The sequence below is a fragment of the Humulus lupulus genome, chromosome X (genome assembly GCF_963169125.1).
Source record: "Humulus lupulus chromosome X, drHumLupu1.1, whole genome shotgun sequence".
Taxonomy (NCBI): Eukaryota; Viridiplantae; Streptophyta; class Magnoliopsida; order Rosales; family Cannabaceae; genus Humulus; species Humulus lupulus.
Window position 1 is genome coordinate 200,049,430 of NC_084802.1, and position 25,750 is coordinate 200,075,179.

A 25,750-nucleotide genomic window follows, 5' to 3' on the forward strand; every position below is an offset into this window, starting at 1 on the left:
ATTAATTAAATAAAATAAATATGGTATGTAGAGGTAAATTATAGGGTATAATGATGATGTTGTGGTGAAAATGTGTAGAAAAAATGGGTAAAAAGTTGCCATTTTAGACATAGGGGACAAAGGGTACACTTAGGCAATTTATCGGCTCAAGAAGTGGTGGCTTGTGGCAGCTGGGATGGTTGGATTGGGCTTGGGCCACGTGCTGGCTGGGAAGGAAATGGAGCAGGCTGACTTGCGGCATGGTCACTTGCTGGTCTGTGTTGATGGTTCGGTTAGAGGCAGGAGCAGGCTGACTTGGTCTTTGGCTGGAGAAAAGTGGAGGAGCTGGCTGGATTGAAGGACTTCAGCTGTGCAAGGAGGTAGGCGTAGACTGAAGCAGGTGGGAGCTGCTGCTGTACGGCTGGGCAAGGAAATGGTGAGGTGAACGGCTGGGCTTCGGCTTGGGCCTATTGACTGCTTTTGGTATTTCCATAATACCAACTTTTCTTTCTTTTCTATCAAAAATGCCAATTTTCCTTCATTTTTCTTGCTTTTTCAAGAGCAAAAAAATACAACAACTTCTCTACAAAAATAAACATAAATTAAATTAAAACTAAATATTTTCAATAATAAAATATACAACATAAGTTCCATGAAAATATTAATTAAAATTTAATGTACAAAACATTTCATTTCAATAAAATCATATTTTTAGCATTCAAACTAACAACACTAATTTTAAATAATTAGATTACAACATAGAACAATAAAATATCTATAAAAACATACAAAAATATAAAAAATCAAAATAAACCCAATAAATTTAAAATTACTTTAAAACTTAATAAATCAATTAAAAACTCGAGAATTAAGCAATAATTAGCACATAAAAAATGGTAAAATAACTCTATTTTGTAGAGTTATCAACAAGGTTTAGGGTTCCTGTAGACTTGCTGGGCATGTACACTCACCACTAAAGACAAGCTCGATTCATGGTTTGGTAATTATTTATGTAGTCATATATTTAACTGCTTAAATATAGTATAAATGCTTTACCTGTTTACATGAGATACCCTGATAAGGTTGTGCCTTGAATACTACATCATCAGCAAGAACGTGCTTATTAGTACTGATATTGCTAGAACATGCTTATTAGTATTGTTCATTGTGAATTATTATTTGATACATGTCAATGCTAAATGCTATAATCATGTATCCATCTGTATATTTGTATAACTGTGGAATATGGCCTTTATATGCTTGTTCTTGGACCGTGAGGCGGCAAGAGGTTTAGTTATCACTGCCTGACTGGTCGTATTGAATATTGCAGCAAGGTTTAAGTTTATAAGAATGATTCCAAGATAGACAGATTCATCATCTGGCCAGGGTGATCAAGGCCATAATAACAATCATGGTCAAGAGAATGACCACAATCAGATTCCACAGCTATCTCCTGAGAACTGGCAACGATTATTTAATGATCTGCAGGCTACAATATTGAGGCAGGGAGAATAACTCCACCTCCTGAGACAATAGTAGGTTCCTGCAGTAGCCAGTGTCCCTGAGGCACCTCCTGTATCGGTGCCAGCAGTTGAGCAGCTGCCAGAGGTTGGTAATAAGTGGGAGCCTCTCTATTAAAGGTTCACAAAGTAGCAGCCTCTAGTATTTGAGGGCAGTGTAGATCCTGCTAAAGCTGAGCAGTGGATGAACATGATTACCACCATCCTGGAATTCATGAGGGTGACTGGTAATGAGAGAGTGGCCTGTGCCACGTATATGTTTCGGGAAGATGCCCGAATTTGGTTGGAAGCTATATCCCAGACTAGAAACATCAATGCCCTGAGTTGGGAAGGGTTTCAAACTCTGTTCAATGAGAAGTATTATAAGGATGCCATCAAGGCGGCAAAAGCTAAGGAGTTTATCAGGTTACTTCAGGGGAGTTTGTCAGTGACTAAGTATGCCCTGAAGTTTGATCGATTGGAAAAGTTTACCATAGAGCTGGTATTCACTGATAAGACCAGAAGGGAGAGGTTTCTCCAGGGGCTATAGCCTAGGATATCCCGAGATGTTCGTATTACCACTCTGGCTGGGGTTACTACCTATGCCCTGGTGGTTGAGAAGGCACTCACAGCTGAGAGTGCAAAGAACAAGATCTGGCGAGACAATGCAGCCAGAAAGGAGTTTAGGAGGACAGGTTCTCCATTTGTGGGTTCTGGTAGGGGTGGAAGCCCCAATGATCAGAAGAGGAAGGTTCCTGATACCTTCCCAGCTCCAGGTCCTGACAGGCGACCCCGTGGTATTTCAATGGGCCGCCAGAGTGGTAGTGAGGTCTAGAAGACTTATCCCAAATGCCTTAGGTGCAAGAGGCATCATTTGGGAGAGTGTAGGGCAAGGGCCTGCTTTTTATGTGGAGCAATGGGTCATCTCAAGAAAGATTTCCCTAGGGCAAGAAAGGAAGAACCTAGGAAAGCAGACAGCTCGGCCCCAGCTCGAGTGTTCGCGTTGACACAAGAAGAAGCTGAGGCTTCTCCCTCAGTAGTTGCAGGTCAGCTTCTTAGTGCTGGAACCCCTTATAATGTTTTGATTGATTTTGGTGCTACACATTCTTTTGTTGCTAGTAGAATTACTGATAGACTGTGCAGACCATGTGATTATTATGCTGTGGGGTTTGGAACTTTATTACCCATTGGGGAGTTTGTAGTATCCAGGAGATGGGTCAGATCTTTGCCAGTGACAGTGGAGAGCAGAGAGTTGTCAGTGGATTTGATAGAGTTAGTTATGACTGACTTCGATATGATTCTTGGTATGGATTGGTTAGTGAAGTATGGGGCAACCATTGATTGTAGAAGGAAGATGGTCACCTTTGAGCCTGAAGGTGAGGATCCTTTTGTGTTTGTTGGTACTGTGCATAGACCCCGCATACCTATGATTTTTGTTTTGAGGGCTAGAGATTTATTGCAAGGAGGTTGCATTGGATTCTTAGCCAGTGTGGTTGACACCACTCAGGTCATGCCAGTAAGACCAGAAGAGACCAGATTAGTATGTGAATTCCTGGATGTGTTTCCAGAAGATTTACCAGGGTTGCCACCACAGAGAGAGATTGAGTTTGTGATAGAACTAGCCTTAGGGACGGAGCCAATGTCTAGAGCACCTTACAGAATGGCCCCAGATGAGTTAAAAGAATTGAAGGTACAGATGCAAGAGCTGTTGGATTTGGGTTTTATCAGACCTAGTTTCTCACCTTGGAGTGCGCCAGTTCTGTTTGTGAAGAAGAAGGACGGTTCTCTGAGGATGTGCATTGATTACAGAGAATTGAATAAGTTAACAATCAAGAACAAGTATCCTCTGCCAAGGATAGATGATTTGTTTGATCAGTTGCAAGGTAAAAATGTATTCTCAAAGATAGACCTTCGTTCTGGTTATCATCAGTTGAGGGTCAAGGAGGGAGACATACCAAAGACTGCTTTCCGCACTAGGTATGGACATTATGAGTTCTTAATCATGTCTTTTGGATTGACTAATGCCCCAGCTACATTTATGGATTTGATGAACATAGTGTTCAAGAATTATCTGGACCAATTTGTGATCGTATTCATCGATGATATCCTGTTTTATTCTCTGTCAGAGTCAGAGCATGAACATCATTTGAGATTGGTTCTATAGAGACTGAGGGAACACAGTCTATTTGCAAAGTTTAAGAAATGTGAGTTCTGGTTGTCTTAGGTATCTTTTCTTGGGCACATTGTCAGTAAGGAGGGGATTAAATTAGATCCAGCCAAGATTGAGGCAGTCAAAGATTGGCCAAGGCCAAATAATGCTTTTGAGGTTAGAAGTTTCCTTGGATTGGCAGGTTATTACAGGCATTTTGTGGAAGGGTTCTCTAAGATTGCTACTTCATTGACTGAGCTGACACGCAAGAATTAGAAGTTTGTGTGGTTAAACAGGTGTGAGAACAGCTTTCAAGAACTGAAGCAGAGGTTGATTACAACTCCTGTTTTGAATCTTCCAACAAATCAGGAGAAGTTTGTGATTTACTACGATGCTTCACATCAAGGTTTGGGTTGTGTTCTGATGCAGTCAGGGAAGGTAATTGCTTATGCCTCACGTCAGTTGAAGGAGTATGAACAAAGATATCCACTCATGATTTAGAGTTGGCGGCTGTGGTCTTTGCTTTAAAGGTATGTAGGCATTATCTTTATGGGGAGAAGTGTGAGATCTATACAAACCACAAGAGCCTGAAATACTTCTTCACGCAAAAAGGCCTGAATATGAGACAAAGGTGTTGGCTGGAGTTAGAAAAAGATTATGATTGTGAGATTTTGTATCATCCAGGAAAAGCCAACGTGGTAGCTGATTCTTTAAGCCGGAAGGGTCCGGGGCAGATTTATAGTGGGAGGCTGATAGCTAGAGAGTTAGCAGATAATATGAACAGAGCTGGTATAGAGTTGTTTGTGGGCCAGTTGGCCAATATTACGCTACAGTCTACACTGTTGGAGAGAATCAAGGAGGGTCAGTTGGGTGATCCACAACTGATCAAGATCAGAGATGATGTTTTGGCTGGAGCATCCAGAGATTATACAGTGTTTGGGATGAGCTTGTTGAGATACAAGGGTCCGATATGTTTTCCGTTCGACACTACTTTGAGGCGAGAGATTCTAGATGAATCTCATACTACACCTTATTCTTTGCATCCAGGCACCACAAAGATGTATCAGGATGTCAGATCATTGTATTGGTGGCCGGGGATGAAGAGGGATGTAGTGGAGTATGTGGCTAAGTGCTTGGCATGTCAGCAGGTCAAGGCTAAGCATCAGAGGCTGGCAGGGTTATTGCAGCATCTGGATATCCCAGAGTGGAAATGGGAGGACATCACGATGGATTTCGTGGTGGGGTTACCCAGGACTGTTGGTCAACATGATTCTATTTGGGTTATTGTTGATCGCTATACCAAATCAGCTCACTTCTTGCCAGTGAGGACTACATATACAGTTGATCAGTACATAGATCTCTATGTGAGAGAGATCATGCGCCTTCATGGAACACCGAGGTCGATCATGTCAGACCGAGACCCCACTTTTACTTCCAAGTTCTAGGGGAGTTTACAGAAGGCCATGGGAACACAATTGAAGTTCAGTACTGCTTATCATCCTCAGACAGATGGACAATATCAGAGGACGATTCACATATTAGAAGACATGCTGCAAGCATGTGTGCTGGACTTTGGTGGATCCTGGAGTAAGTATATACCTTTCATAGTGTTTTCCTACAATAACAGTTATTAGTCTACCATTGGGGTTGCACCTTATGAGATGTTGTATGGTAGGAAATGCAGATCTCCCATTCATTGGGATGGGATAGGTGAAAGGAGATACTTGGGTCCTGAGGCAATTCAGAGGACCAGTGAGGCCATTGAGAATATTAGAGCTCGGATGCATACTTCTCAGAATAGGCAGAAAAGTTATGCAGATCCCAAGCGCAGGAACGTGGAGTTCCAGGTGGGAGACTATGTTTTCCTTAGAGTCTCGCCATGGAAAGGGTTTGTAACGCCCTACTACCTTAGAGCCGTTACTAAGTGAGTTTAAAACAGAAATTGTGCATTTAATTGACTCTAAGTGGTTTCTAAAACCAAAAGTGTGAATAAATCAGAGTTTAAGGCTGTACTCTTCGAAAATGATTAGTTTCATTGAAAACGTTAAATGTAAAACATCTGGGATCCCAAAAATGAGGTTTACAAAATATCTACAACTCAAAAATATATTTACACTTGATCAGTTATCAAAAGAATGATTTAATACAGCCATATACAAAATGCCCCCAACCAAAGCAGTCGGGCAGGCCGAACATGTACGCGCCGCCCCCACGCTCTCCATACTCATGGCCGGTTGACTGACTCCTTGCTTTTACCTGCCACACGGAGCACCCGTGAGCCAAAGCCCAGCAAGAAAACCCAAATAGTACATAACATAAGCAAATCAAATAGCTGGCATAATTCACTGATAAATAGGAAAACCATCATAATAAACAAGTACGGCCATGCCGCCCCTGAGGCCTTACCAAAGCCGGGGGTTTCGGTTCTCACCGCGAGGATAACTCATGTATCCCTTGGGTCCCACCCTGAATATAAGCATCCCATGTGCTGTGTGTTACTTTCGGCCCCACGGCCGTACCCGGCCTACGCCGCACTCGGCCCTTGCCGTTCATTTCATCATAATCACACATATAGTACATTCGAAATAATCATTCACACACATCATGATTCATTTAAGGTTAAACATTTGAACATAATACAATCTGGGGCCATGCCCTGCAATCACACAGTGGGGCCATGCCCTAATCTTGGGTGTTACAGTTTTCTTACCTGTATTCCGAGCCTCCTGATGCACTGAAGCCGCGAGCACGGTCCTCTAGCACGAGCCTCACCAACAACCTAGTCACAACATACAAGAAACATCCCTCAATACTAATCAACCCAAAACCACTTCCCGGGACCAATCCCGCACTCTTGGGACCTCTAAAACCTTAAAACAACACCCCGGAGACATCCCCCGAACCCCCGGAGCAAAGGCCTAAAATTGCCAAAAATGTCCACCTGAAATTGGCCTTGTGCCACGGCACCCATCAGTCAGGGGCTCCCTCGCCGCGGCACGAAAAACCTGTGCCGCGGCACGCCTTCGCAGACCCAGAATTCTGGGTTTTTCCCTGCATTATCTCCGAGCTAAAACCTTCCAAAATCATACCAAACCAATACCCAAACCCCAAAATCAATTTAAGACTTCAAATGGACCATCTAGCAACCCATAAACACTAGATTCAAGCTCAAAACACAAACATATCCAACAATCCACCCTTAGATTGCAAAAATCAGCAACTTCAAACTCAAACTTTAAAAAACTTAACTCAAGCTTTAAGTTTCACAAATCTAACATAATCAAACTTAAATATGCATAAATCCTTACCTTAAGTAGAGAATCCCATCCTAAGCTCCCTTGATTCATCTCCTAAGTCTCCAAATTTCAGCTCCTTCACTTCTCTTCTTCTTCTTCTCATTGCCCTAACTTTCCTTCTCTTTAGTTTTTTCTTCTCTTTATTTTTAACAAAACCAATCAATGACCAAAATAACTAAGCCCCAAACCGTGTACCCCATATAACCCAGCTGCCATTTATCTAATTCCCAACCAAATGACCATTTTGCCCCTCCTTGCCTATCCTTTCCCAACTAAACCTCAAGGGCACTTAAGTCCTTTCATTTCTATTTCATATCTACCATTTTATTTCTAAAACTTGTTACTCTCAGCAGTAACAAATGGTTACCCAGGTTACTAAATCTCCAATAACCATTACCCGCTAAATCTCAACTTAGCCATAAAATTCCCGAGGTACCCCTAGGCTCCTCCCGAGCCGGGTATAGAAATCCCGTTGCGACTCTAGAGTTAACTAGCTCTCTAGGACCGTCTCGGCACGTGCATCACAATAATAACACCACACTCACGTGGTACAATTCACAGAATACAATTATCACATATATGCCCTCAGCGGGCTAAAATTACCAATTTACCCCTATCATGCAAACGGGGTCCACATGCGTAATTATTTCACCTAACATGCATACTAACCACGTAGTCATGCATCTCAATGTTCAATTAGTCATATAACATGCTTTAAATCATAACCATGCATTTAACTCATAAAATCCCACATAAATCCCATCGTGCCCTCCTGGCACGCTAATCAAGGCCCTTAAGCCTTATTAGCGAATTTGGGTCGTTACAGGGGTGAGAAGATTTGGGAAGAAGGGCAAGCTAAGCCCTAGATTTGTAGGTCCATTTGAAATCCTGGAGAGGATTGGTCAGGTGGCTTACAGATTGGCCTTACCTCTGGCATTGTCAGCCATGCATAACATGTTTCGCATTTCAGCTCTTCGGAGGTATGTATCTGATGTGACTCATGTTTTGAGCTATGAAGATCTGTAGCGCTACAGGGCCCACAAGGGGGAAAGATTCAGGGCAAATCTGGCTGGTTGTAGCACTACAATGCCCACAAGGGGGCGCTACAGTGATACTTAGGGGGTTTCAAATCTGCCTAGAGCGCTGGGGCGCTAGAGGGGTAGTGCTACAACGCTACCCTGTTCCTTCAGATTCTGGTTTTGGGCATTTTTAAGGGTTTTTGGCTCAGGTGTTTCAATTCCTAAGCCTTGAGATCGAATCTACTCACCATTTGGGTACAACTCGGGGTCCTGGGAGGGACGTTTAGGTCAAGACCCTTTTATTGTTGATTTTCATTAATGGAAGTTATAATTGGTTATGACTAGGTAACCGCTAAGGAATCAATAGGTCGATCGTTCTCAAGGGTCGTTCTTTTAAGCTAGTGACTTGGTCACTCATTTGTAAAGGGTGCGGAACCCACATTTGTGACTTACAACATCAGTCACTCATTTGTTTTGGGCTATAAGCTCTAGATGATTATCATGAGCATCATTTGATATTATATAAATGCAGTAATGAGTTTTCTTGCTGGACTTTAGCTCATGGGTGCTATGTGGTGCAGGTAAAAGGAAAGAAAATCTCACCTAGCCTTGAATGGAGAGCTTCGGTGGTGATGTGTACATATGCGGCCGCTTGACCACCACGACCAAAGAGTTTCTTGGAGGAACTAGGGGGTTAACCCTATTTTTGCAGCTTAGGTCGGCAGGTTGTAACTTTTGTACTGTAATGACCATTTTGTATTGTAAATAACTTGTAAATGTTTTTATGGGCCCATGAACAGTTTTATGTTTTAAATAAATATAGCATTTCATTTTGGATTGGTTTTTCACCTTAACCTATTAATAACACCTAGATGCACGTTTATAACCAAAGAACTCGATTAGCAAGTTAAGCACAGTTCAAAGTTCACAGACACGGTCTTGGAGTAACCAGGGCATTACAATAATTGAGTCCCAAATCACTTAGACTATACTCAGAGCAATACATAAACCCAAAGAAAATGAACAAAACCTCATCACAGCCCAAATTCAATCACCTAAGTTCCAAACCCCAAAACTCTAACAAAAAATAGAGAAATTCATAAAAAATAAAAAATAAAAACTTGGTCTAATCCTTACCTCTGTAATGATTTCGACCTTGAGCTACTTTCCCAATGCCTCTAGCTTGGTTTCCCCAAATCTCAAGCCTCAATTCTTCAATTTCTGAGCAAATTCCTTCAAGGTTTTCAAAACCCATTCCAAAGACCAAGAGAGAGAGAGAGAGAAAGGCTGAGGGAGTGTGCTTCTTCTTTTCCTTCTAGTTAGTTCTAGTGTCCCATCCCAAGCATAAGTCTATCCTGGCTTTGAAATGACCAAATCACCCCTATGCTAATCTTAGCCTCTTAAATGCCTCCAAGGGCAGTCCCATCATTTGCCTCATCCCGCTAATTCATTGAGTGTTCCTATAGTTCCCCATTAAATCCCGACATACTTAAACAATGCTTAAATCGCTACCCGTTACTCGGTAATCCCGAACACCTACTATGTTCCCGAAATACCCCTAGGCTCACCCCAAGTCGGGTATTCAACCCCGTTGTGACTATTTCGCTAATCTGCTCCCTAGGTCCGTCTCGGATCACACATCACAAATATATCACCATAATCTCGTGGTCTCAAGCACAACACACATATAATTCACATGTATGCCCTCAATGGGCCAAAATTACAAATATGCCCTTAATAACCAAATTGGGCTCACATGCATATTTAATTCACCTAAACATGCATTTCTAATCACATAATCATTTAATTCACATAATAACGTAATTAAATCAATTATTGCCCTCCCGACAGGCTAATCAAGGCACTAAGCCTTTTTAGCAAATTTAGAACGTTACAACCATCGAAGCATCAAAGAGGCAATATGGTTGCAAGGAGTGATGTAGGAGCTGAAGATGATGAAAGGAAAAAAAAAGATATTCTCAAATAATCAATCTTCAATTCACCTTTGTAAAAATCCAGTTTACCACAAAAAGAGCAAACACATTGACATTCGTTTGTTCTAGATAAGAGAAAAAACAGAGGAAGAAGTGATATCATTGGACAAGATTGGTACTGAGGATAATCCAACTGATATAGACACTAAGGTGCTACCTGTGAACAAGTTTAAGTATTGCTTAAACTAGCTCAACCTTGGTAACTAATGTTGTGTTGGAAAACTTATATAGGATCTTTATTTATTTTCATGTAGATCTAATATTAAACAAATTAATATGAGATAACCTAGAACATGTTTCTAAAATTGAATTCAAAGAGAAACAACGATAAGAATACTTACAATATACACAGCAGATTGAATGAGTCATTCCTTCAGTTTCTCTAACCCTTATATCCTTTTTGTCGTAGAGTATTATCAAGAAACTGAACCGATCTTCTATTTTCTTCACAGTCTTCCAAAGTATCCTTAGAATCACCTAGACTAGAGTGGAAAATTCTCAACACATGAGACAGATACAGAGAGAAGAAGAGAAAATAACAAAGACGCTTAGAAAAGGACTTGTGTTTAGAGAGAATCTAAAAACTATCAGAAAAGCTGACTTGTGACTTGTCAAACTTATCAGAACTTGTGTTTTCATCTCTCACATAGCACTCCTTTTATAAACTCAATTAGGCCATTTAATTTAATTAAAAAATCAATAAAATAATAGCCAATATGAAGCCCTAGGTTGAAATTATCATGGGTTTTAGGCCCGTGAAATTTCCCATTTAATTATAAGCCCATTGGACTTAAAATCAAGGTCTGTATTATTTTCTATTGATTTAATTAATTAAATAATTATTTAAATCATTTATCAAATTAATTATTTATAATTTGAACCTTGATTTAAACTTATTTATTAATTTAGATACCAATTTATCTTAATTAATAAATCTGCCCTAATTTCTCTATTCTTCTCTAAATTACATAACTCTGTGAAACTATCCAAAATTGACGTGGTCAATTTTGATAATTCTAATTGATAATTAAATCAATTAATTGAGACTATCTAGATGATTTTATCCAAGGTACAATGGGGACCATGGGCCTATGAAATCAAGCTCCAATAAGTTATCATAACTCTAACAAATAAATTGACTAACTTATTAATTCCTCGTGACTTCACTAAAGACTCAGAATTGCACTCTTGAATTCATAGAATGCTCTATAACAAATATAGATACGCTATTAATTGTCCATTGTTACAACCATAATTGTCACTCAATCCTCTATAGACTGTCTACAATGAGATGGGACTAAAATACCGTTTAACTCCTCATTGTATTTTATCCTTAAAACACTTAGTTCCTTGTAAATGATATTTCAGTAAACTAATTTAATTACTGAAATGAGATCTCTATCATTTAACACCTTGAACCAAACTAAAAGGAAACCATCGTTTCACTTCTTCATTAGAAGCTATAGATGTTCATATCTATGATTAACACTCCCACTCAATTATACTACTGAGTTCCCAAGATGTAAGTATGGGCTAGTCTATAGGGTAAGATGGTAACGAACAAGTCAAAGAACTCAAATAATACAATCAGTTAGAATACTAACCACTCAGAATTGAGATTTAATTGACCTATGGTCAACTATATGATATGACTAGAATAGATAATAATGGTATGTTTACTTATCTTATCAACTGTCAATATCGGTCCAGTCCGATGTAACAAATACATCCGATCTTATCTACTTTGCTAATGTTCTGGAAAGAACATAACACCACAATGTGTAAGTAGATCATATTGTAGATTGGCAAGTCGGTGCAAATCCTGTGCACTGATTAATCTTAGGACTAACTTATTTTGAACATATAATCATATTTATATTCCACTTTGATTACGTCACTATAAATAAGATTAGCTATAAGCTCGAGATTTAATAGAAGTTTATATTAAATAAATAATCATGAAAATAAAACATTTGAGCAAAGTGATTGACCAAGTCAAAAAATGATTTCTATTCTTTTATTGATAATAAAATGAGATTACAAAGAAATTGAGTTTTAATTAGGGCATAAAACCCCAACATGCTGGAACACGAGGATCACTATCTCTACAAGTGGAATTCTATTATTACGCCTAGGTTGTGATTTGAAGAAACTATGTGGGAGTAGTTCCTCCAAATCCCAACTGATTATGTTAGCGAGTTGTTAGGATCTCAACAGTCATAATAACCCCATTGACTTAAGTGTTAAATTAGTCCTTAGTCTATAAAAAGGAAAACTTCACTCCACTTGTTAGATAACACAAATCAAAAGAGAGACTCAAGTGTGAAGATCAAGATCAAGTATTGAGAGAAAGTGTGTGAGAGTTGAGTTTGGGGAGCTGTATTGAGAAGCACAACTGTTGGGAAAGTGCTTGCTCAGGGATTGAGAGGAAAACATGTGTGAGATTGAGTGTTTGATCCAAGATTGTTCCAAGAAGCTCGATCGAAGCTTTGTACTCATTTCGTTTATTGAATAAAGAAGAGATATTGGTTTCTAAAACTGGATTGGGTTCAAGATCACATTGATCTTGTTCTGAACTAATATATATACTTGTGTCTATTTATGCTTTTATGATTTTAGTTTTCTAACTGTTTAATAACTAGTCTTACTGATTTGTGTTCTTAGTTTCATATTTGGTCCACCGAGATTCATTTGAAGTTCTTGAACTAGTAAATCTATCTTTATTTCCTACAAACATATTGACATGCATTCCACTAATAACTTATAATAATTTTAAAATACAAAATAACTGAATAAAATATCATGCTATGCACTGAGTTAAAAGAGTGCAAAAAAGAGCTTCCTTCTCAGCTGAAAGAGTTGTTACCTTTAAAAGATTCGATGATGGTGATGTTAATTACAAAACAGATCGATCAGCATGCCTGTTTCTGTCTAAGTATGTTCTTTTTATGATGTCTAGCTTTAATAGTTCGACCCCATTCTTGTTCTCCCCTACCAAATTGTGTGTTTCTGAAACTGGCTGTTAGATCTCAACTGCCCTTTTGTCTTTGTCTGTACCTTCCATTTATGATCTTGCCAAAAGTTGCAGATCCTTTTTTTTTCTTCTTTTTGGAGCTTTGGTTGTGCTATGTATTTGGACCAGTGGTTTGGACAATAGATATTGAATGTGATAATAATAATCAATATTAATATGCTTTGATTCATTGGGAAAGAGAATGAGCTAACATTATTTTGACCCAAATATTCTTTTATATTAAATAATATGATAAAATAATAGTGGAATTGGAATGATAATTCATTAATTTTTCTTCATCGATCACATCACATGCCCATTCACTCATTTTTTTCTTTTCTTTCTCTTTATGGAACTCACGTTTGTGTTACTTGAGAAGGTTTCACTTCATTTTATTCATGTATCAAAGATTTATTTCAATTATTTTTTCATATCACACATTGGTATCATAGTTGAACATCATGGACAACTGATTGTTATCATACGCTGACACCATTCATTCAATTCCAATTCACATTACCTCCAACAACCAAAGTGTGAAAGCTCATTCGAGCAAAGCTTCAGTACTCAGGTAATTAACTGTGAAAGAAAAAAAATACAAGTTTCCAAACAGTCTTGTCTAATTATTGAAATTGTAACAGAAGTCCAAGTAATAGTGCTGAAATTAAATAGTAGAAGACAATAAAAAAAGGGGGAAAATAATGTTAATACAACTTTTTCGCAAGCAATGCACGAGTCATACAATTTAATAAGATCGGTATCAAAACACGAATCCATAAAAATAAAAATAAAAAAGCCGTTCTGGTCCAGACGGGAAATTTTACTCAAAAATATAAAAATACGGAGTGGACAAAAATACTCAACAACCCTACATGTTTTGGTTCTCATATTAATGCAAACATGGTTGAGAAAATTACAGTAATTGCCGTCCAAGTATGAGAGGAAAAAATATGTATTAATGAGTGTGATAAAGCCGATACAAACAACTTTGGGTTGATTTACAATGGCTAGTAGAACCAAATTTCGCAGCAGTTGAAAGTAAAGAAAGCCATACACTGCCGAGTAATTTAAAAGGCCTCAGACACCTTACTTGCAAGCACGTGTTCTCGCCGTTCAACATAATTAAACGGGAACCAACCTGCTTTCCCCTTGCATTCGCCTTCGGCCCAGCCACTGCTTGAGACCTGCATGAACACAAAAAAACACCTTATCTTGTCATGATTTTTTTTTAAAATATCTTTGTAGGCATCAAAAAGAGGAATACTACTATAATTTGCTATCTGAAATGAAAATGATGGAAGTTTAGTCCGGAGACCACAACCAAAAATCCCAACATATTAATTGAAAAGAAAGATGCTGGGAGAACCTTGCGGACAACAACGTAATCGCCGATAGACAGACTTAACTCCACGTCGGTGACAGCATTAAATGAATGCATTACCTGCAAAGGGAAGATACAGTTAGAACATGAAACCAAAATTTGAAAATTTATGCCGATCATGACAATTGGTAATCTGCCAATCTTCCCTTGGTTGTTGGGGAATTACCTCCCCCAAGAAATAATCTGCACCCTCAGTTGATCCATCATAGGTTTCTGAAGCAAAGACACCACTGACGTCTTCATATGATGGTGGTGGAGGCATACTGTTCTCTGCAGTTGGAGTAGAAGGTGCTTCGATCTGTTGACGATCTGATGACATCTGTTGAACATTAATATTTTTTTTCATCATATTAATGTCAAAGAATTTATGCAACCAACTAAACCCCTCAAAGACTACATGAATCTTGAAATGACGTAACTAAAATATTCCATACCTCTCCTTCAAGCTGATCAAGAATCTGAAGGATCCTTTGATGATAGTTGCGCTCAGCTTCAACCTTCATTTGAAAACCAAAATATCTTGAACTTCATAATACACTTTGATAAATGAAACAGGTATAAGCCTGTTTGAACAACATAATTAGATAACGAAACTAAACAGCCCTATGTATTACCATGGCAAGAAGTCGCTGAAGAGTCAACCTCTGTTGTTGCCCTTCAACTGCAGCCATTGCCGCAGCAGCTTCTTTCCCCATTGTTGCCACATTGGACTTTAGCTCCTGAAGCTTGCTTTCCGCAGCTTCAAGCTTCATAATAAAATCAGGACTGCTTGTGGATTCTCGTAACTTTGCTTGGCGTCTGGATACATCAATAGCCTGTCTGGGTGCAATCATAATGTAAAGACCACCTTGTAGAAATTATCAATCAAGCTTAAAAATATCAAATGAGCAATATACTATACAAAAAACGGTAACTCCAACTCCATCTTTTTATCCCCCCATCCCCTCCCTCCTTTTTTGTTTTTTAACATAAACTTCTAGTTTTACAAAATTTCAACCCATGAAAATGGTAAATCCTTGACAAACTACTGAGACTGGTAATACTATTTTACAAGACAGAGTAGTACCATTAAATTACCTGAGCTTCGGCTTCTTGTCGCATTCTATCATATCGTTGAGCAAGATGTCGAGCATCTTCCAAAGGAGCTCCAACAACCATTGCTCTTAAAGGTTCCGCTACCTGGATTATTTATTCTCAAGAAATGAAAAACTCATCGTATATGATTAATTATACCAATAGCTCTTACTCATACACATAAGAATTTTCTAATAAACATACTACCAAGATCCAAACCTGCGTGCCAAGTGCTTTCAGAAGAATTCCATGCTCTTTTTCCATTTGAGCACGAGCTCTTCCAAAACTCTGGGCTGCTTTGGATAGGGTATTACCACTGGTACAAGTATTTTCAGTACCATATTTCCTACTGTCTTCTGACAACTTGGTACCTGTTAATATATACATATAATATAAATTATTTTATCAATATGAGTGATGAAAACAAATATGAAATCACATCCAATATATAAAAGTAAGTCTTTTTAGAAACTTGCCTATTTCAACTTGCTTGGATCCAGTAACAATATAACCTTCAACACCACGAACGATATCCCTTTGATAATGCTGGAATAAGTAAGAGACGCAGGTTTAATTATATAAGTTATGGTATAATTAGATTCAAGCAAAAAAGTAAAAAAAATAAAAAATCAACCTTTCCAGCACGAGTTGAAATGTAGAGCCTCTCCAGTTTCTGATGTTGGTGGAGTTCAGTTCCATCAGCGCCAACATTATCTGAACCTCCATATATACCACCAGCAAATTGTTTGAAGACGGCCTAAATTGTTCAATGAGTTATATGCACAAATTAGTAAATTTAAGACAAGTATGTTTGAGCAGGAAAATCCCCTTGTGGGTTCTTTACTTATTTAGTTTTAATCGTTTCTTGATTGCAGAATACCCTTTTCTTAACGCAGGACCAAAAAGCTGACACAAGTAAAAGAAAAAAAAAAATCCCTTCTTTCTTTCTTTCCCTTTCAATGTCATATTCCCATTTAAAGAAAAAAGAAAGGAATAAAACCCATAAGCACCGCATCTCCAATATATAAATGAAATAAATTGAAAATTGAAGAGCAAAGCAATTCAACCAAAATAATAATAATTCATTGCAATAAAATTTAAAAATGAAGACTTAGAAGAAAGCTAAAATAGTGTATTGAAATCGGATCAATACACATCACCATCAAATTCATCAATTTCTCTGCCATGGCGCGTATTAGAAAGATCTCATCGATCACGGTAATTTACAATAATTAATATCTACCGAAGATCTAGTCAATAGCTACCGTGTTTAATGATCCAAGAGAATTCCATTGATTCTTAAGTTAAGATGTAATTAATAAAAGGAAGTAGGGCTAGGGGTAGAACCTGCTGTTGCTTAGCGACCTGGTCTCTTAGCTTCGTAGCCTGCTTTCTGATGGCATCCATGATTTGAATGAAGAGAAGATTGGGAGTTACCTTCTGGGTTTGGGAATTAGCAGTAGAATTGTGAGAAAGACGATTCGATTCGATTCGATTGAATTGAACTTTGAACTTCTAAATTGTGGCTTTTCGTTTTGCTGATTGCTCCCTCTATTCTTGAGTTTTGATCGCAACGACCATTCTCTATTGTTGTACCTGAATTTTCTCCCTTTTATTATATAATATTTTTATTTTTATTTTTATTTTTGTGATGAACTCATAATATATGTATAACTTGAATTAAACGTTAAAGGCTTATTATAATTTATAATAGCTTAGGTCACTCTCACAATAAAATCAAATCAAATCATATTTTTATTAAATATTTAATTGCAAATATAAAATTAAAGTTCTGTCTCGCCACTGCCCCCAACCCAAACTATAATCTCTTCCCAGCTCCACAGTTATAATATTGTTTGGTTGGGTCGTTCATTTATCTTTTGATTTCGTGAATGATATTATGTTTTTTTTTAAATTTTAATATTATTTTTTTATTCTAGGGGATGTTATGTATGTTAACCCAAACAATTTATGTTGTGTATCATCCTCAGCATCAAATTCAATCATTGGCTTAGAATAAATAATACTTAATTTTTTTTTCTTTTTCAAAATAACACATTTCAAAATTTTTAACAATTACCCCTAAAATTGCTCTAAATTTTTGTATTATTCTTTGGAAAGACATATTTTTAAACTTTAATAAATAATTAATCAAATTTGATATTTATAATTATTTTTTATATATATAGAATTAACAAGTTGACCTTGTCATATTATTAAAGCTAGATCTCTAATAAAAAAAATTCGCGCATAATCATTAGTTGTGGCTGTTGGCGTAATTTTTAGTTAGCGAAGATTTAGAAAAGAACTATTAAGAATGAATCAAAAATTGATCAAAATAGTGGAAATGCACAAAAATTATAGTAGTTCGACCCAAAAAAAATAAGTGACCTGCGTCTATGGAAGTTTAATTTAATATTGAGTTGGATTTCCAATAGCGTTTCTACATACCAAAATGTCGCTTACATTCTTTATCGCACCCCTCTTATTTATAGACTAGTTGAAGCTATTCACCCTCCTCAAATCAAGAATTTTGTTATAGGGATCGTTATAATTGATATTCAAATTTAGGTAACTACATATAATATATATTAAATATCGTTAGTTGTATTTTCTATTTTACTGTGTGACTCAATCAAGCATTAATTAAACATTTAATGTTAATTGTGTAAGTTAGTCATTTGGCTCTTTTCTCCACCGAGCTTAATTCGCTCGTGTAGGGATGTAAATAAGGCGGGTCGGCCCCGCCCCGCTAAAGATCTGCCCTGACCCGCTAAGCTTATGCCCCGACCCGACCCGCCCTGTTAAGGCATTTGATGCGGGTCAGGTTAGACCCGCCCCGGATGTGATGGAGCGGGTCAGACCCGACCCGGTAAGGTTTTTTTTTTCTTTTTCTTTAATAGAAGAAAGACTAAATTTTTAAATATACTTTGTCTTATTTATATATATATATATATATTTGGATCATGGATTACCCTAAATAGTAGTAGTAATTAGATTTTTTTTTAAAAAATCTTTATTACAAAAAAAAAACAACAACAACAACAATAATCGGGTCGGGTCGGGTCGTGTCGTGATCCGACCCGCCCCATTATTGCCCCGGTTATATTCGGATCAGGGGTGGCCCATCAGGTCGGAGCTCCAACCCGCCGGATTTTTTTGCCATCCCTACGCTCGTGTATTCCATTAGAAATTAGTTGTCCTTCTTGCTAAAAGTCGTGTGCTAGCTTGTTATCATTTTGCTTGGATTTGCACAAAGGTCTTATCAATCCTCTTTCTGTCTAGTAGACTCATTTGTTTTGGACTCATGCACATCCCTAAACTTCTAATTTATTTTGTGAGTGAGATCACCATTTTCTATTTGTGATGCATGCTCAGGATTAACCAAAGGGAGCTTTGGATATAACATTTCAAAGTTCTTGTGTTGTGTTTACATGATGCGGACTCACAACTGTATTCTTGTTCCTGTATAAAAAATGACAAACACGTCAATTTAAAATATTACAAACATAATTTATCAGTATTTACTGTGCATGAAATACTTGACAAGTAAACCTGAGCTCTTTCATTGTAACCGAAAATCTCAAACACTTATGTAAGTGCTATTCGTGAAATAATGAATTAGGTCTCAAGCACTTGCGCGAATGTTCAATAAGGGACAATGAATTGTGGTTAGAACTCATGCTATGCCCTAATCGGTAAAATATGATGTGCAAGTATAGACAATCGATTCAAGTAATAAAATAGTAAGTAAAGTATCGTTCCCACAATGACTATCGACCAATTACCAATAATTGCTTTTGAATTTCTATTTGGCTGTCGAAAATAAAGTGATTTTTAAACTAAGACTTAAAATTGAAATAAACTTTGCAATAATAAATATTTATTCAATAATTAAAAATCTAAGGTATAAACTTCATCAAATTTTCATTTTATTAATTTTACTAATCAGTTCTAAATCTCTTCATCTTATTATAATAGCAGGTTAACAAAATCGATTCCTATTCTCTTTCAAGATATAAGATCTCAACCTATATGCAGGTTTTCTACATCTCTGTGATAAACTTAAACGCATAGCAGGCATTAAGAATGGTAACTTAATTGCTACACAAGTCATACAGGTACTCTCGTCCAATATGTAACATGTGTCTATATAACGATAGCATATTCAATTCGCATCTTTCGAATTTTGAATCAAAATCATAAATCAAGCAAATATTGATCAAGTATTTACTAGAATTAGGCAAACATTATATAGATTATAATAAAGAAGAAGAATTAATAGAACATCATAATAAAATTAAATAGAAATCCAAGCGACTACATTAAACCCTAGAGAAAAATATTTAGTTCATGACAAACATAGCTAACACCATAAAAACAAATGTTATCATCTTTAATATCCAAAACTTGAAAAGAAATTAAAGAAGAAAAATGTAGAAAATAAGCTGAGCCGTCAAGAACTCTCTGAAAATTCGTAATTAAAAACCCTAATACATACCTATTCTCTAATGTTTTAAACCTAAATAGTAATTTTTTTTCTAATACCCAAGAGGTTTGCGCCTCCTTCTTCAAGTGTCGCGACCCTTAAACTCCATGCCACGGTCCGTGTGAAAACCCAATTTTTCATTTTGCTCTCTACAACTCATCATGTCGCGACCCTTAAGGGCATGCCGCAACATTAATTCATGCCAGATTTTTCATAGTTTCTGCCTTTGCTAGAGCTGCGACCCTTAAGCCCATGTCGCGACTCTAATTCTATTTTATTTTTCAAAATTTGACAATTTTAAATCCTTCCTTCATCAACGTCATCAAAAAATTCTTATAGCTTCTTCTTATTTCCAATTTGATTCGAACAACCACCAAAAGCTTCATTTTTCCACCATTTCTTCTTCTTTCCACGTCTAGCTCATAATTCATACCACCATCCTACAACAAAGACAAACACAAGCGTAATCTTGCACGAAACAAACAAAAAGACTCAAGATTACCACAAAAACACATCATAAAACAGCACTAAAATGGAGTTATCAAACTCCCCCAAACGTACTCTTTGCTCGCCCTTGAGCAAAGGACACAAACTCACATGACAAAGCTCAGAACCTAAACAACCAACACAATAGAATTAAGCCGACAACAATAATTCATGCCTCAAGCTATGATGACTAACACACTTATATAATCTTCAGGAAAATCAACTTATATTCTAGAATTTTAGTCAAAACATTCTTCCAATTCACTTAAGTACAAACAAAAATAAAAGCTCTCAAAATCATGATTAATAAATAAAATCCATTCGAATCAATTCATGCTCACCAAATTTTTTTCATTACAATCAATTAATATCATTATCCCATAAGCTTGTTATACTTACTAATCTCCACTAATGTAGAAAACACATGCTCAAAAATCAATAGAACTTTCACAACTTATAATTGAAGGGCTTAGGTAAAGGTAGATGAAAAAATTATTTAGGCTCAAATATACCATAAGCACTCAATCAAACAATTCAACATTTATCCACTCACAAACCCAAAAATCAATCCCAATTTCCCCAATATTTCTTATTTTGAGAGAGAATTCATAACTAATTTTTTTATTTCATTTTTTTCTAGTGATACTACACTTCTCCAAACTTATTTCTTTGTATTTTCAACTGGAGTGTGGTTCATATTCAATATACTTTTTTTTTCTTTCTCTCTCAATTTTTCTTTTTCTATTGACACAAATTTCCAAATATAAACCCCATTACAAACCATCGCCCAATCACTTTTCATATGCTCATGGTATATTAAAAGGAAAGGAAAAATAACAAAGTTTCAAATAAACTCAAAATAAGTGTCAAACAAAAAGAATCAAATTAGGCTCAAAATTGGGTAACTAGGTATTAATAATTCAATGTTGGCTTGAAAGGCTCAAACGTTCCAAAGAATTGCCTAGATCATTCTCCTAAGCATGCATCATCTAGGATTTCGTCTCAAATAGCAGGCAAACAAGTTCTAGGATAACAACATTTTCATAATTTTTTTTCAACATTCAACAAGCATAAAAAAATTTCAATTACACAAAAATCATAATTAAGCTCTCAATTATTTAAGTGGACTCATGTAAACATGGTAAGAAATAATCAACCAAGCACACATATTTTTATAGTTTTCATTCCGTTCAATTTATACAACACATCATTCAATCATATTATCATTGGCTAATCATTGTCAACTTGATTTAACTAACACTCGAAACAACCTAGACAAAACATAACAAACACAACACAACACGACTAACAAAATAACATAATATATACAAAACAATAAATCCCTTCCCCCAAACTTAACCTAAACATTGTCCCCAATGTTTAAATAAAAGCTAAGGAAAAGAAACTTACCTGACACCTCAGACTACTTAACATAATACGGATTGAAATGGTGAATTGAAAGTGGGGAAAGAAATTTTTTGGGTTAACCCATAGTTCATTCTGCCTGAGCCCGAAGTAGCGCTACAACTCAAATTAGTCTCATATATTAATAGAAATTAAAATCAAATAAAAATAAATACTCAAAATATTAAAATTAAAGTGTTCATAATCCAAAACATAAATAAAACTAATAAAAAATGCAAATAAAAGATTGAAATTCCTCCGAATGTGTTGTTGTTAACGTCATTTAACCGGACGTTGAACGTTCTCTTCAATATCAACTCGGATCCAGACCACCCCTCATGTCCTTAAGAGTCATAGTATCATGAGAAGATGCTCGTTTCTTGATATTGCATATTTTTGTTACTTTCCACCGCTCATGTAACATTCGAGCTTTCCCACTAAAGATCTTTTTCACACGATGACAAACTGTTCGAACACATTGAAGCATGGACTTTTTCCTAGTGACTCCCAGCTCATCATCCCCTCTTTTCACTACATCAACTCTACAACAACTTGGAATTTCCGTTGCTACAAAAACTTTAAATGTTACTACCTTATTTTGAACTCGCAGCTTTAACTCACCCTTTTGAACATCTATTAATGCCCTCCCAGTAGCTAAAAATGGTCTTCCAAGAATTATTGGGATAGTATCTTCTTCCATGTCCAACACTATGAAGTCTGCAGGGAATATAAACTTGTCTACTTTCACCAATACATCTTCAATGATTCCCCTTGGATACTTAATTGAACGATCTGCCATTTGTAGGAACACAGTAGTAGGGCGAGCTTCTCCCAATTTCAACTTGTGGAAGATTGATAGATTCATTAGATTCACACTAGCCCCTAAATCACATAAGGCTTTTGTCACCACTGAACCCCTTATAGAGCATGGAATGGTGAAACTACCAGGATATTTAAGCTTTGGCGGTAATTTCTTTTGCAATATTGCACTGCACTCCTTAGTAAGCACAATTGTCTCGTATTCCTCCAACTTCCTTTTCTTAGATAAAATTTCCTTCAAGAATTTAAGGTAAGTTGGCATCTGCTCAAGCGCCTTGGAAAATGGAATATTTATGTGAAGCTTCCGAAAAACTTCTAAAAATTTAGCAAACTGCTTGTCAAGCTTATTCCTTTGAAGCCTCTCAGGATATGGGATCTTTATATGGTAATCTATGCTTATTCCTTGCTGCTTCTGTAAGTTCTCAGTAACATTTGACCCACTCATTTTTTTCTCCTTATCAACCGCTTTTGGCCCCTTTAACTCCTTGCCACTCCTCAAAGATATTGCATTGCACTGCTCTTTTGGGTTTACCTCTGTAGTGCTTGGTAAATTCTCTTCAGAACGGTTTTTCATCAAAGTAGCCAACTGCCCTATTTGAGTGTCCAAACTCTGAATAGATGCCCTGGTTTCGGTCATGAATTGGTTTAATGCATCTGGTTTTGGTTCAGATTGCTTCATGAGTATTGGATGTTGTGGTGATCTATTTTTTGGTTGATAAAAACCAGGAGGAGGATGTTGGAATTGTTGTTGGTTTTGTTGGAAAGGTGGCTAAACACTCTAGTTATTATTTTTCCAATAAAAGTTAGGGTGATTCTACCACCCTTGGCTGTAGGTCATGAAATATGGGTTATTGGCAAGTCTTTGGAAGTTTCCTATGGCTTGGACTTGTTCCATAGGTATATTATTCATATCCATGGCAGGACACTTGTTTAATTGATGAACACTCCCACATACCCCACATAAAATTTGTACTTGCATGGCTTGGACTGACATGCTGCTCTGTTGTAACTGTTTCGTTAAATCGACCACTTGAGTTGTAGGCATTGAGATGGCATCTAATTCGATCATACCGGCTACCTTCTTTGTATTTTCCCTCTCTATAGACCATTGGTAATTATTCATAGCCATCTCCTCTAGTAGATCATAAGCTTCGTTGGCACTCTTGCTCATAAATGCCCCTCTTGCTGCTGCATCTATGATAGTGGGAGTAGTACCGCCTAGCCCATTGTAAAAATTATGGACTAACATCCATTTTTCAATCCCTTGATGAGGGCACTTTTTTAACAACTCTTTAAATCTCTCCCATGCGTCATACAGTGCCTATCTCTCCATCTGATAGAAATTATTAATCTCCCCTCTCAACCGTGTAGCCTTTGATGGAGGAAAGAATTTTGCAAGGAACTTTTGAGCGAGCTCCTCCCATGTGATAATAGAGTTAGCCTGTAGGGAAATCAACCAACTCTTTGCTCAGTCCCTTAGTGAAAATGGAAACAACCTCATCTGTATTGTGTCATCGCTCACACCATTCATCTTAAAAGTTGCACAAAGCTCTAAGAAATTAGCTATGTGTAAGTTTGGGTCCTCTGTAGGCAAGCCTCCAAACTGAACAGTAGATTGGACCATTTGCAGAATTTCTGGCTCAATCTCAAAATTGTTTGCGGAAACTGTGGGGTGTCTGATGAATGAATGCACTCCCGTGACAGTGGGAAGTACATAATCTCTTAAACTTCTAGCCCATTGTTCAGCAGGGACCTCAGTAGCCACTTCCCCTTTGACATTGTTGGTGACATTATTTATTGCATTCCCTTGGTTTGCAGCCATCCTTGCCTCCAACCTCTTATTCTTCCAGTTCTGTCTACAGGTTCTCTCAATATCAGGATTCACCGGTAATATCTCAGCTGTTTTACCTCGCCGCATAAACCAAAACTACCTGTTGATCATGAAATTAAGAAAGAAGTAGAGAAACACATCAGAAAAATTGTTAAGAAAAGCCAAAGTAGAACAATAATCAACTATATTTGATATTGATTAAATAATCTCCAACAATGGTGCCAAAAACTTGATCGGTAAAATATGATGTGCAAGTATACACAATCGATTCAATTACTAAAATAGTAAGTAAAGTATCGTTCCCACAAGAACTATCAACCAATTACCAATAATCACTTTTGAATTTCTATTTGGCTGTCGAAAATAGAGTGATTTTTAAACTAAGACTTAAAATTGAAAATAAACTTTGCAATAATAAAGATTTATTCAATAATTAAAAACATAGGGTATTAACTTCATCAACTTTTCATTCTATTAATTTTACTAATTAGTTCTGAATCTCTTCTTCCTATTATAATAGCAGGTTAACAAAAATCGATTCCTATTCTTTTTCAAGATATAAGATCTCAACCTATATGCAGGTTTTCTACATCTCTGTGATAAACTTAAATGCATAGGCCTTAAGAATGGTAACCTAATTGCTACACAAGTCATACAGGTACTCTCGTCCAATATGTAACCTGTGTCTATATAACAATAGCATATTCAATTCGCATCTTTCGAATTTTGAATCAAAATCATAAATCAAGCAAATATTGATCAAGTATTTACTAGCATTAGGCAAACATTATATAGATTAGAATAAAGAAGAAGAATCAATAGAACATCATAATAAAATTAAATAGAAATCCAATGGACTACATTAAACCCTGGAGAAAAATATTTAGTTCATGACAAACATAGCTAACACCATAAAAATAAATATTATCATCTTTAATATCCAAAACTTGAAAAGAAATTAAAGAAGAAAAATGTACAAAATAAGCTGAGTCGTCAAGAATTCTCTGAAAATTCGTAATTAAAACCCTAATCCATACCTAATCTCTAATGTTTTAAACTTAAATAGTAATTTTTTCTCTTCAGGGAGACGCGCTGCGGCCCTTGCATTTCCATGTCGCGGCCCGTGTCTTCAAAATACCCAGGAGGTTTGCGCCTCTGTCTTCAAGCGCTGCGACCCTTAAACTCCATGTCACGGCCCGTGTGAAAACCCATTTTTTCCTTTTGCTCTTTGCCACTCATCATTTCGTGGCCCTAAAGGGCATGCCGCGGCATTAATTCATGCCAATTTTTTCATAGTTTCTAACTTTGCTAGAGTCG

General features: G+C 36.9%; 2 protein-coding genes across 2 annotated transcripts; both read right to left on the minus strand.

Annotated features, from left to right (window-relative positions):
• Nucleotides 1–13,648: 13,648 nt before the first annotated feature.
• LOC133803209 (SH3 domain-containing protein 2-like) lies at nt 13,649–17,027 on the minus strand. Its single transcript, XM_062241184.1, has 10 exons — nt 16,752–17,027; nt 16,039–16,161; nt 15,881–15,950; nt 15,624–15,775; nt 15,408–15,509; nt 14,945–15,145; nt 14,765–14,827; nt 14,497–14,649; nt 14,316–14,390; nt 13,649–14,133 (listed from the first exon to the last, which is right to left on the minus strand). Exons 1-10 carry the CDS (start codon nt 16,809–16,811, stop codon nt 14,017–14,019), a joined length of 1,116 nt encoding a protein of 371 aa, XP_062097168.1. The 5' UTR covers nt 16,812–17,027; the 3' UTR covers nt 13,649–14,016.
• A 5,069-nt stretch (nt 17,028–22,096) lies between these two features.
• Nucleotides 22,097–23,281, minus strand: LOC133806615 (uncharacterized). Its single transcript, XM_062244707.1, has one exon. The coding sequence runs from the start codon at nt 23,279–23,281 to the stop codon at nt 22,097–22,099; it is 1,185 nt and encodes a 394-aa protein (XP_062100691.1).
• Between the last annotated feature and the right edge of the window lie 2,469 nt (nt 23,282–25,750).